The sequence below is a fragment of the Paramisgurnus dabryanus genome, chromosome 23 (genome assembly GCF_030506205.2).
Source record: "Paramisgurnus dabryanus chromosome 23, PD_genome_1.1, whole genome shotgun sequence".
Taxonomy (NCBI): Eukaryota; Metazoa; Chordata; class Actinopteri; order Cypriniformes; family Cobitidae; genus Paramisgurnus; species Paramisgurnus dabryanus.
Genome location: NC_133359.1, coordinates 10,101,604 through 10,114,912, shown reverse-complemented (window position 1 = coordinate 10,114,912; position 13,309 = coordinate 10,101,604). Strand labels below are relative to the sequence as shown.

At 42.3% G+C, this 13,309-nt stretch overlaps 2 protein-coding genes across 2 annotated transcripts in view; both read left to right on the top strand.

The window, feature by feature from the left end:
• Positions 1-13,309, top strand: part of ugt5a5 (UDP glucuronosyltransferase 5 family, polypeptide A5) — an 81,018-nt gene that overhangs the window by 23,649 nt on the left and 44,060 nt on the right. The window lies entirely within an intron of this gene.
• Positions 1,069-3,064, top strand: LOC141281519 (potassium/sodium hyperpolarization-activated cyclic nucleotide-gated channel 4-like). Its single transcript, XM_073813373.1, has 2 exons — positions 1,069-2,341; positions 2,572-3,064. Exons 1-2 carry the CDS (start codon positions 1,680-1,682, stop codon positions 2,588-2,590), a joined length of 681 nt encoding a protein of 226 aa, XP_073669474.1. The 5' UTR covers positions 1,069-1,679; the 3' UTR covers positions 2,591-3,064.

The following is a 13,309-nucleotide window of genomic DNA, read 5'->3' as shown; positions in this document are numbered from 1 at the left end:
ATTACCATATAAACCGTATAAGTAAAATCTGTAAATGTACATTTTGTTTGCATACAATATATATTAAATAGGACATCATAATAAAAATTAGACAGATGTTCTACATGAGATGCTTTAGCTTTGACACAGCATAGATATTCATTCTGTAGTCTAAACCAGATTTAATTGAAACTCAATAATGTGGTAATGTGAAATGAACTGCCTTCATGCTGTAAATGCATACACACATAACAAGGTGAAATTTGCTTAGACTTATTTAATAAGTATTTACGTCACCTCACAACTTCATTAAAGGTGATGCACACTAATACACAGACAAAAGTCACATGCATCTATAATAAAAATAATAATCTCATGGCCATTTTCCACCAAAGCCATAGTGATGGAGGATTCATAGAAAGGCAGAGTTTGTCACAATGCATTTTCTGCTTAAATAGCAGAAAGCTGTCTTTGTCCAGGCTTACAGATTATCATGCCATTATTCTCTCAATGAGATCTGGGTTCATCAGATCACTAGGTGCCATCTGACATGTTTCACAATAATACCATGACTTTAGATGAGTCAAGTTGTTTTTAAAATAAGCATTCTTGTGGATGCATGCATGCATGCATTTTTTAATCCTTAATGCTTCATCATTTTAAATACATCTTAGAATTAGCTTAATGGAAATGTGTCTTTGTGACAATGAAAAATGCCTAAAACTGCATTTGCATGTGTGCCCGGCGTGCATGAAGGATCAATTTAGACTGGAAATACATCCCATGAATGTTCCAGACCATTAGGTACACTTGAGATTGTGTATGATACACTTGCAAAATGAGAATATTGCTTATGACGCGCCTTTTAATTTAATATCACCGCTGACACGTCATAAACATGAAAACGAGACCCATGCTAGTACGGTCGTGAGAAAACAACCATCATCCCTGTTATAAATTATTTACCAAATCACCTCGTTGGGAAAACTCCTCCAACTAACCACTTGCATGTGATGATAAATGACACCCAAGTCATGTGCCTGATATTGTCATTGTTTTATCAATGCCTCGCTGTTAACGTTGAGAAATAGAAACCCTTTAACACGTCATGACGTAAAATCATGAATGACGCAAAAATGTTACTTTTGCCATTCAGTAAAAAAGGTTATGCACTGCAAACATCATCAAATCAGTTGCCCGAGCTCGCCAATGTCAAATGTTTTTCGCAATAGCCCCTAGCAGTCGGTTTAGGTGTTGCGCGCTTATTTGCTGTCTGCGCTTCTATGGCAACGCAATAGATTATCCATCCCCGTGCACGTTACCACAACTGGACATCTTTTGCACAGTGGATCAATGACGGGAAACGACCGCGTAATCGCGTTTTGAGCTCGGTAACGTGTGTTTGAAGAGTACTTTGAAGAGGACGTTGCGATGATTTGTCATTGAAGCGCACGTCTGATTGTTTCTCATTCAGACACGTCCGCGCGTCTCCCCGCATCCAGTGTGCGCGCTTTGATTCTGCGCTCTCGGTGTCTGGTATTACAAGAGCGTACGGATGCAGCGGGATGCATTCGTATTGTACATTCATATTTTTGACGACTATACGCAAACTTAGCCTATAATGTGCGTTTTCCGCATTCGTCTTAGTTCTCGCAAATGCGACGGACTGTGATTTGTAAGGTGGTCGTTTTTAACTCACAATGGATAAGGTGCATTTTTCCATGCGCAAACGGCTCTACAGCTTGCCACATCAGTTTGGGAACAGGGGTGCCGTGACACGAGACGGCGAAGACGGCGACAAGGACACCCGCAGGAAGAGTGTCAAAATGAAGCATCTTCCGTCACCTTCCTCCATAGGGAGCACTAAAGGTGTCGGCGAGGCCAAGAGCGGAGACGCGGAGACCGATGTGGGGAGACCTTTCCGAACCAACGTGAACGGCGACTGCCGGAGGTTTAGGGGCAGTCTGTCATCCATCACCAGCCGGCATGCCCCAGACGCGGATTTGGCGGAGCAAAGGCACCTCATCACCGAGGGGGATGCCAGCCCTGAGGGAGACAGTCCCTTGGAGCAACCCGACTCTGAGGAGAGCCAGGGCGCGCGGGGTGGTGGTGGCGAGGGGTCACAACAGGCGTCCTCTGAAGAACAGAGTTTTATAAAGTTGGAGGGTATCGATCAGATCATGCCGGACGATGAGAGGTTATACCAGGCTGGGTTTATGCACAGGCAGTTTGGAGCGATACTTCAACCGGGGGTCAACAAGTTCTCGCTTCGAATGTTCGGGAGCGAAAAGGCTGTGGAGCGCGAACAGGAACGGGTCAAATCCGCAGGCTTTTGGATTATTCATCCGTACAGTGACTTCAGGTAATCCTTCCGTCAATTGTCAGTACTCGTTGCGTATGCCTATGTTGCTGTATTCCCACATTCTGTCAGCTATACCAGAGGTTGGTCTGTTACTATATATTGACTTTGGCCTGACATCAGGCCTCCAGCAAGAAGCTCGCAAAAATGATTACATTTATTTTGTACTCACTTCAATTTAGTTTTAACAATACTAAATACATCTCCCTTTCTATTTCTGGTTTGCTTTGCAGTTCCTGCTCGGATCAGTAAAAAGTGTCTTTCTGTGTCCTTGAGCTTGTCAAGGAGATTAAAATTAGGCCCTGCGAACTCACCTGGTCATATTTACCCCTTGTTTATATGAATGACATTGATACCGTTCAAACTGAACATTCACACAATACAAGGGCAAACCGCGTCACCAATACCACCTGTCTCTGACTACAACGTGCCTCTTAGGAGTTTTGTGATGGGCTGTGCTTTATCAGCATTAAACCCTCATTATTGCTGTCTTCATTGAGGTGGTCGCTTAAAACTTTTCCACTACAAAGAGGTTATTTTTGGAATCATGCAGCCTTTTAGCAACCTTTATTTTTAAGATTGTTGCACAAAAGCACTGTCTCTAATCCCCCATACCTTTAACTGCAAAAAAATCACATCATATTTAGATTGATAGTTCATTCTTTTACACAATGTTGCTTGATGTATCAATAATTCATACCAAAGTCACTCAAAATAAAGCTTTGCTCTTTTGGACAGGCTGGGAAATAGGGTGATCAAAATGGGTTAACATGACGGCAGGCATTATTGGGAGCAAACATCAGAGAGGATTATGACAATACAATTTATTTAATGGAATGGTTAGTGTAGCTCAACTGTCCCAAGTTGGAGGGGGCAGTGCTAGTGGGCAGGTACTGTAGCTGAAATGAACCATGGCGCTCCTAATGAATGACTGCCATGTTGTTGTTGTTGTTTTTTTTAGGGGGGGTATTAGATGATATTAAAGGTGACATAGAATGATTGAACGGGGTATTTATCCTTGTTCTGTGATGTGACATGTAGACAAAAATGTTTTTGTTTGGGTCTGTAATGCCTTAGAAGCTTCCTAAAAACCTCTCTCAGATAGCTCTATTAGGGTGGGGGATTTTAAACAAGTGGTTTTGCACCTATTTGGCTCCCCCTACTGGCTTAACTTGCAATCTCATTACTGATTGGCTGACTTTGCTGCCACTCAAAAAATGTAGCCAATTATTTTAAAGTGGAGGGGCAGTGAGATGCCTGTGATGTCATAAGCATCACATTTTTAGATTGGGTTGTTTTCTGGCTGACATTTCTAAAAGAGGAATTTCTATGAGACTGAGATGTTTAGCATGTTTAGCACTTTTTGTATGTTTGTGAATGCGGGTAGACAACCATTATTCAACAAAGACAAGGTAAAATGGTTTTTCATTCTCTATCCCCTTTAAAACTTTAAGGTCAGGGCCATGCTAATAGTGCCAATGCTGGATCCAAGTTAAGGGGATAGTTTCTCTGAAAAAATACAATTCTGGCATCGCATCGATCACACTTCACGTCATTTTTTTTAGGAGACCACAAAATGTGATACACTCTTTATACACCACATCTGAAAGTGGATGATCTCAAAATGTTTACATCCCGTTTTATGTCTCTACTTCCGTTCCACGTATAAAAGTAAATAATACACGTTTGGGAAAACATGACAAAATGTTCATTTTAAAGGTGACATAGAATGAATGTTTTTACCTTGTCTTAGCTGAATAACGGTAGTCTACCCACATTCACGAACATACAAAAAGTGCTAGCCATTCTGAACTAGGGATCGGCCAATATGGATTTTTCAGTGCCGATGCCGATACCGATTTTTGTTTCATCAGCCTTAGCCAATGACCGATACAGGGTGCCGATTTTCTTGAGCCGATATTTGTAGCCGATTCTGCTTTTGCTCACTCAATTTACATCATAAAAATGACACAATGATGATGCCAAATGTTACAAGTCTCAATTTAAAAAAAGTTACATTTATTAAACTTAAAAAAAAACTATATTTAACAAATAGTAAAAACAGGTGATGGTGCTATTGAACCATGAACTGCACTCTCCACAATGATGAGGAACTATCAGCAAAGGATATTGATTTCTAGCACTTTACTACTACAAATATATATAGGGGTGGTTTCCCAGACAGGAATTATCTTAAACTAGGACTAGAGCTTACTTGTGTCCATTTTGAGGCAAAACACAGGGCACTGATGTATTTTAAGTAGGGCCGGGACTTGATTAAAAAAATTAATCTAATTAATTAGAGGCTTTGTAATTAATTAATCGAAATTAATCACATTTTAATCACATATAAATATTTGACCTGAGAACATTGAGAAGTTATTTTTTCACATGGATTTTTAGTATACCATGAATAATGACTGAATACATAAGCTTAAGCAACAAAATTTTGTTTAGTTTTGTTCAACCAAGTTGTTGTACTCGGAGTCGGGCTAGCGTCCACGCTAGTTGCTATATGTTTTGGATTGAGATGATACTTGAGGCTCGATGTGCTGCGGGTGATATGTGTATTCCTTGTTGCATAGCTTACACACAACCATGCTCTTATCGACGCTTCCATCCGTTCGTTTTTATAAAAAAAATTCCCATCCACGGGGCCAACCAAAGCGATCTCATCAGCTTCTTCGTTCATTTTCACTGTGGTTTGTTGTTGTCTGAAGTCATGAACGCTAGTTGGTGCTCCAGTATAATCGGTCCGCCGAAACTCATCCAATGAGAAATGTTCCGCGGTGCAAAAATAAGTGTGATTAAAATGCGTTAAAAATGTTTAACGCGTTATTTTTTGTGTAATAAATTAATCTTAATTAACACGTTAAAGTCCCGGCCCTAATTTTAAGATGTTAAAAAGAGATGTTATTAGTTTGGACAGTTCTTACATTTATTTTAGTCTAGGACTAGTCTAATCCCTGTCTGGGAAACCGCCCCATAGAGATGAGAAATAAAAACCCGCTTTGTTCAGCTAAAATCAACTGTTAGGCCGAGCTTTCGATGTTGTTATGGAAAGGTTGGTTGTTTTTAGTCACAAGACCTGCAATCGCTTGAGGCTTCCAGCACTCTGTCTGTAAATAATGCCGGAAAAAATCTGCGAACCCGATGCCGATACACATAAAACTCGCAAATATCGGCCCGATATATATCGGCCGGCCAATATATCGGTCTCTCTATTCTGAACATCTCAGTTTCATAGAAAATCCTCCTTCAGAAATGTCCGCCAGAAAATGGCCCAATCTGAACAACGGATGTATATATATTGTGTAAAATGCATTTCACTCCCCCTCGCACTCTCATTCAATTCCCTCCCCTTCAAAAAATGTGTATTTGGTTGCTAGGGAAAAAAATGGCATCCACTAGTGATTACCCTCCGAGTCACGAGTCAAACGGTCCAACCCCCGTGTCTCTATGATGTTCTGATGCGGAGATATAAGGCTTTGTTTACTCTGTTGCTAGGGTACTGTATTTGGTTGCTAGGGAAAAAAATTGCATCCACTAGTGATTACCCTCCGAGTCATGAGTCAAACGGTCCAACCCCCGTGTCTCTACGATGTTCTGATGCGGAGATATAAGGCTTTGTTTACTCTGTTGCTAGGGTACTGTATTTGGTTGCTAGGGAAAAAAATGGCATCCACTAGTGATTACCCTCCGAGTCACGAGTCAAACGGTCCAAACCCCATGTCTCTACGATGTTCTGATGCGGAGATATAAGGCTTTGTTTACTCTGTTGCTAGGGTACTGTATTTGGTTGCTAGGGAAAAAAATGGCATCCACTAGTGATTACCCTCCGAGTGATGAGTCAAACGGTCCAACCCCCATGTCTCTACGATGTTCTGATGTGGAGATATAAGGCTTTGTTTACTCTGTTGCTAGGGTACTGTATTTGGTTGCTAGGGGCGTGGCTTGGGAGTGGCCAATGATGTGCCCAGGGATTACACTCCGAGTCACAAGTAAAACGGTCCAACCCCCGTGTCTCTACGATGTTCTGATGCGGAGATATAAGGCTTTGTTTACTCTGTTGCTAGGGTACTGTATTTGGTTGCTAGGGGCGTGGCTTGGGAGTGGCCAATTATGTGCCCAGTGATTACACTCCGAGTCACAAGTAAAACGGTCCAACCCCCGTGTCTCTACGATGTTCTGATGCGGAGATATAAGGCTTTGTTTACTCTGTTGCTAGGGTACTGTATTTGGTTGCTAGGGGCGTGGCTTGGGAGTGGCCAATGATGTGCCCAGTGATTACACTCCGAGTCACAAGTAAAACGGTCCAAACCCCGTGTCTCTACGATGTTCTGATGCGGAGATATAAGGCTTTGTTTATTCGGTTGCTAGGGTGCTCAAATTTGGTTGCTAGGGGCGTGGCTTGGGAGTGGCCAATGATGTGCCCAATTGTTACACCCCTAGTCACAAGTAAAACGGTCCAACCCCCGTGTCTCTACGATGTTCTGATGGCGAGATATAACTGTTTGTATTTTATGTTGCTAGTAGGGATGGGCACGAGTACTCGATTGCTCGAGTACTCGAACGTGGCATCGATGATCGATCACGAAAACGATGATCATGTGGGTTTATTTATTTATTTATTGTGGATATGGCGGCATTTGGATGTCTGGTTAGCATTACAAGCGCATGTGGTAGTAAAGACTGGGTCTGGAGATGCGTGTTTGACGTCGTGTCAAGCTACGCAGACCGACGTATGACATCAGTAACATTACCATGCGTGATTCAAAAACAAACAGATAATTCCGCGCGACCGCACAACAGAAACCCGCCGATCCGCGCAATGCGCGGCAGCCCGCCAGCCCGCCGATCCCGTGAAGCCAGCCACAACTCACATCACTGAGGCACTATGGTTTAAAAGGATGTCGTGATTTTCGGAAATACAGTCAGTCAGGTGCAAAATGTACAGCGCCGTCAAAAGTTCAATGGATTATCATCTCATATTTAAACATCAAATGTCAAGAGATACCAGAGAGCCATACAGCATTACCATTACATCTTGACTGAGGTAAGAGGACGACACGACACAGCTAAACGCGCATGATAGCAAAATACTTAAAGCTGCTTAATGTTATGAAGCTTGAACTTTGACTGGACGTGTTTAAAAGTGCGCTGTTTTTGATGCACATCCACAAAGGGAGTTAAACTTTCTTTTTTTTTAGATAACTTAGTTGAAACCTTAGTTGAAGTCTTGCATTTTATGCAGATAGATGCACGTTGTATATTTATGTTGTATAAAGGCTTAATATTATGCAGAGTGCGTCAAATAGAAAGGGCTTCGGTTTGTGTTTATTAACCCTTTAGTTTCACTTCATCACGCAGCTTTTCCTGTTAGAGGTTTCTGTTAAAAACATTTAATTCATTAATAATCTAGTTTGTTTTCATTGTTCTGTCGTAGTTTCTTCAAAATTAAGTTTTATTTGAGTTTTTTAATCAAAATATTTTCATTTTCACCATGACGTGTACGCCCCGCCCCTTTGATTGCCCCGCCCCCAGTTAATCGAGTACTCGTTCTTCAGACCTATGGATTAATCGAAATGAAAAAATGACATAAATGCACATCCCTAGTTGCTAGGGTGCTCAAAAGTGGTTGCTAGGGGCGTGGCTTAGTGAGTCTGTAAGGATCCTGAGAGACTGATTGGATGCCTGAGTAAAATGAGCCCACCCCCATGTCTCTATGACACTGTGGAGCAAAGATATCCATCCGGGCATTTTATAATGGCAGTCTATGGTATAGGTTGCTAGGGTGCCCAAAATGGTTGCTATGGTAACCTTACACCCCATTGTGGGGGACGTCCTGACAGAGTCTAGCACCCTCTTCAAATTTAGTAACCCACATGTTTCTATGAAATCCGGGCTCGGACCTATGACCCGTCAAAGTTTTTGCAATGTTAAGTCTATGGGATTTTGCCCCATTGACTTTTCATTGGGGCACTTTTGGGCACCTCTTACACCCCAGGGGTACAACTTACACCCCATTGTGATCCATGTTCTTACAGAGCCTACCACCCTCTTCAAATGTTGTAACCCACATGTTTCTACAAAATCCTCGAGCGGAGCTATGACTCGTCAAAGTTGGGCGCAATGTTAAGTCAATGGGATTTTTTGGGTGGTTTTTCGCCCCCCTTTCGGAAATCCTGCACCCGATCGCTTATAAAAGTCATAGCACACCTCTCCTCAATAAGCTGGTCGATTTGAGCCCTAAGTTATGGGTCTACGACAAAGCGTGCGGGACGAGTTACGCGCCGAAAAAGTGTCCAGAAAAAGAAGAATAATAAAGATAGGTACATTTCCTGAAGAAAATGTGAAGTGGTGCTTGCCGTGGCAATATCTGGTGACCATATATGATTATACTCCAAGCTAAAAGTAAAATGATCCAACCCTCGTGTCTCTATGATGTTCTGATGCAGAGATATAAGGCTTTGTTTACTCTGTTGCTAGGGTACTGTATTTGGTTGCTAGGGGAAAAAATGGCATCCACTAGTGATTACCCTCCGAGTCACGAGTCAAACGGTCCAACCCCTGTGTCTCTACGATGTTCTGATGAGGAGATATAAGGCTTTGTTTACTCTGTTGCTAGAGTACTGTATTTGGTTGCTAGGGAAAAAATTGCATCCACAAGTGATTACCCTCCGAGTCACGAGTCAAACAGTCCAACCCCCGTGTCTCTACGATGTTCTGATGCGGAGTTATAAGGCTTTGTTTACTCTGTTGCTAGGGTACTGTATTTGGTTGCTAGGGAAAAAAATGGCATCCACTCCGAGTCACGAGTCAAACGATCCATTCCCCGTGTCTTGTTGTGGCAAAAAGTCTTAGCTTGAATCTTCATAAGAAAAATACTCAGGAGACAAAGGTTCCAGGTGCCAAACAAAAATTACTTTATTCGCTCGAGCCAACAAAGTGAGACAATCAATACCCCTCAAAGAGGTGCTCTAAGATCATCTGCCCTCCCAACATCTGACTCCATTTTTATACAGTAAGATCAAACACTTCTTATCTGAGATGACGTATATTCTTCTCATTGGTCTCGGTCTGCCACAATTAATTTTATTTGTTTGATGTAGCAAACGTGCAGCTGCATCCTGCCTCATATCTAAAATAATATATTCTGCTTATTGGTTTTCATGGCCTTGGCCTAGCTTGCACAGATACCTTATTGTTAATGTAGCGAAGTACAGCTGGACGAATTCTCTAATCTAAAATGACGTACTCTTGTTTATCAATTGTTTCGACCTTGCTTCTCAAGATAATTGTGGCGAGAACAATCGGGGTATAGTCGCAAGATCGCACCTGGACTCTTTTAATTAGGAAACGAAAGTTATCTGAGAAAACGAAAGTTTAACTGGGTGTCTTATAGCCTTGTGTAGAAAGAACAGGCCTTAGGCCTAATATAATATTAAAACAGTATATGATCAGTAATATACCCAATAGAAACTACTATAGTCTCTACGATGTTCTGATGAGGAGATATAAAGGTTTATTTATTCTTTTGCTAGGGTGTTCATATTTGGTTGCTAGGGGCGTGGCTTAACACCTCTTGACATCCACTAGTGATTACCCTTTGAGTCACGAGTCAAATGGTCCAACCCCTGTGTCTCTACGATGTTCTGATGAGGAGATATAAAGCTTTGTTTATTCGGTTGCTAGGCTGGTCATTATTGGTTGCTAGGGGCGTGGCCTGGGAGTGGCCAATGATGTGGCTAGTTATTACACTCCGAGTCACGAGTCAAACGGTCCAACCCCCGTGTCTCTACGATGTTCTGATGCGAAGATATAAGGCTTTGTTTATTCTGTTGCTAGGGTGCTCAAATTTAGTTGCTAGGGGCGTGGCTTGGGAGTGGCCAATGATGTGGCTAGTTATTACACTCCGAGTCACAAGTAAAATGGTCCAACCCCCGTGTCTCTACGATCTTCTGATGCGAAGATATAAGGCTTTGGTAATTCTGTTGCTAGGGTGCTCAAATTTAGTTGCTATGGGCGTGCCTTGGGAGTGGCCAATGATGTGGCTAGTTATTATACTCGGAGTCACAAGTAAAACGGTCCAACCCCAGTTTCTCTACGATGTTCTGATGCCGAGATATAACCGTTTGAATTTTATGTTGCTAGGGTGCTCAAAAGTGGTTGCTAGGGGAGTGGCTTAATACCTATGTAAGGATCCTGAGAGACTGATTGGATGCCTGAGTAAAATGAGCCCACCCCCATGTCTCTATGACACTGTGCTGCAAAGATATCCATCTGGGCATTTTATAATGGCAGTCTATGGGAGATGTTGCTAGGGTGCTCAAAAGTGGTTGCTAGGGGCGTGGCTTAATAGCTCTGAGATGATCCTGAGAGACTGATTGGATGCCCAAGTAAAATGAGCCCACCCACTTATCTCTACGACACTGTAAAGCAAAGATATCCCATCTGGAACGATTTTATTCCCTTATATGGGCGTGTTCCCTGCCCCATTATAAGTCAATGGGAAATTTCGGGTGTCTCTTACACCCCAGGGGTACAGCTTACACCCCATTGTGATGTATGTTCTTACAGAGCCTACCACCCTCTTCAAATGTTATAACCCACATGTTTCTACCAAATCCTCGAGCGGAGCTATGACCCGTCAAAGTTCGGCCCAATGTTAAATCAATGGGATTTTTCGGGTGGTTTTTCGCCCCCCTTTCGGAAATCCTGCACCCGATCTCTTATAAAAGTCATAGCACACCTCTCCTCAATAATCCGGTCAATTTGAGCCCTCTTTCGTGTGTCTACGACAAACCGTGTGGGACGAGTTACGCGCCGAAAAAGTGTGCAGACATAAGAATAATAAGATATAACTAGATAGGTACATTTCCTGAAGAAAATGTGAGTGGTGCTTGCCGTGGCAAAATTCTGGGGAACATATATGATTATACTCCAAGCCAAAAGTAAAACGATCCAACTCCTGTGTCTCTACGATGTTCTGATGCGAAGATATTAGGCTTTGTTTACTCTGTTGCTAGGGTACTGTATTTGGTTGCTAGGGAAAAAATTGGCATCCCATAGTGATTACACTCTGAGTCACGAGTCAAACGGTCCAACCCCCGTGTCTCTACGATGTTCTGATGCTGAGATATAAGGCTTTGTTTACTCTGTTGCTAGGGTACTGTATTTGGTTGCTAGGGAAAAAATTGGCATAGCATAGTGATTACACTCTGAGTCACGAGTCAAACGGTCCAACCCCCGTGTCTCTACGATGTTCTGATGCGGAGATATAAGGCTTTGTTTACTCTGTTGCTAGGGTACTGTATTTGGTTGCTAGGGAAAAAATTGGCATCCCATAGTGATTACACTCTGAGTCACGAGTCAAACGGTGCAACCCCCGTGTCTCTACGATGTTCTGATGCTGAGATATAAGGCTTTGTTTACTCTGTTGCTAGGGTACTGTATTTGGTTGCTAGGGAAAAAATTGGCATCCCATAGTGATTACACTCTGAGTCACGAGTCAAACGGTCCAACCCCCTTGTCTCTACGATGTTCTGATGCTGAGATATAAGGCTTTGTTTACTCTGTTGCTAGGGTACTGTATTTGGTTGCTAGGGAAAAAAATGGCATCCCATAGTAATTACACTCTGAGTCACGAGTCAAACGGTCCAACCCCCGTGTCTCTACGATGTTCTGATGCGGAGATATAAGGCTTTGTTTACTCTGTTGCTAGGGTACTGTATTTGGTTGCTAGGGAAAAAATTGGCATCCCATAGTGATTACACTCTGAGTCACGAGTCAAACGGTCCAACCCCCGTGTCTCTACGATGTTCGGATGCGGAGATATAAGGCTTTGTTTACTCTGTTGCTAGGGTCCTGCATTTGGTTGCTAGGGAAAAAAATGGCATCCACTAGTGATTACGCTCCGAGTCACGAGTCAAACGGTTCAAACCCCGTGTCTCTACGATGTTCTGATGTGGAGATATAAGGCTTTGTGTATTCGGTTGCTAGGGTAGTGTATTTTGTTGCTAGGGAGAAAATTGGCATCCCATAATGATCATACTCCAAGCCACAAGTAAAACGGGCCAACCCCCGTGTCTCTACGTTGTTCTGATGCGGAGATATAAGGCTTTGTTTACTCTGTTGCTAGGGTACTGTATTTGGTTGCTAGGGAAAAAAATTGGCATCCCATAATGATTACACTCCGAGTCACAAGTCAAACGGTCCAACCCCCGTGTCTCTACGATGTTCTGATACGGAGATATAAGGCTTTGTTTACTCTGTTGCTAGGGTACTGTATTTGGTTGCTAGGGAAAAAATTGGCATCCCATAATGATTACACTCTGAGTCACTAGTCAAACGGTCCAACCCCCGTGTCTCTATGATGTTCTGATGCAGAGATATAACTGTTTGAATTTTATGTTGCTAGGGTGCTCAAAAGTGTTTGCTAGGGGCGTGGCTTAAAAGATTTGGGAATATCCTGATAGACTGATTGGATGTCTGAGTAAAATGAGCCCACCCCCTTGTCTTTACGACATTGTAAAGCAAAGATATCCCATCTGGAACTTTTTTATTCCCTTATATGGGCATGTTTCCTGCCCCATTATAAGTCAATGGGAAAATTCGGGTGCCTCTTACACCCCAGGGGTACAACTTACACCCCATTGTGATCCATGTTCTTACAGAGCCTACCACCCTCTTCAAATGTTGTAACCCACATGTTTCTATATTATAATAATAATAAGTATGAGCAATAATAATAGTGATGCCTTGCATAAATGCAAGCACCACTAATAATAATAATAATAAGTATGCAAGATAGTAATAGTGATGCTTTGCATAAATGCAAGCACCACTAATAAGTATGGGGAATAATAATAGTGATGCCTTGCATAAATGCAAGCACCACTAATAAGTATGCAAGATAGTAATAGTGATGCTTTGCATAAATGCAAGCACCACTAATAATATCTTTGAGGA

Excerpts from the sequence above, each read along its gene's own strand:
- LOC141281519 (XM_073813373.1), top strand. The coding sequence starts at position 1,680 with ATGGATAAGGTGCATTTTTCCATGCGCAAACGGCTCTACAGCTTGCCA.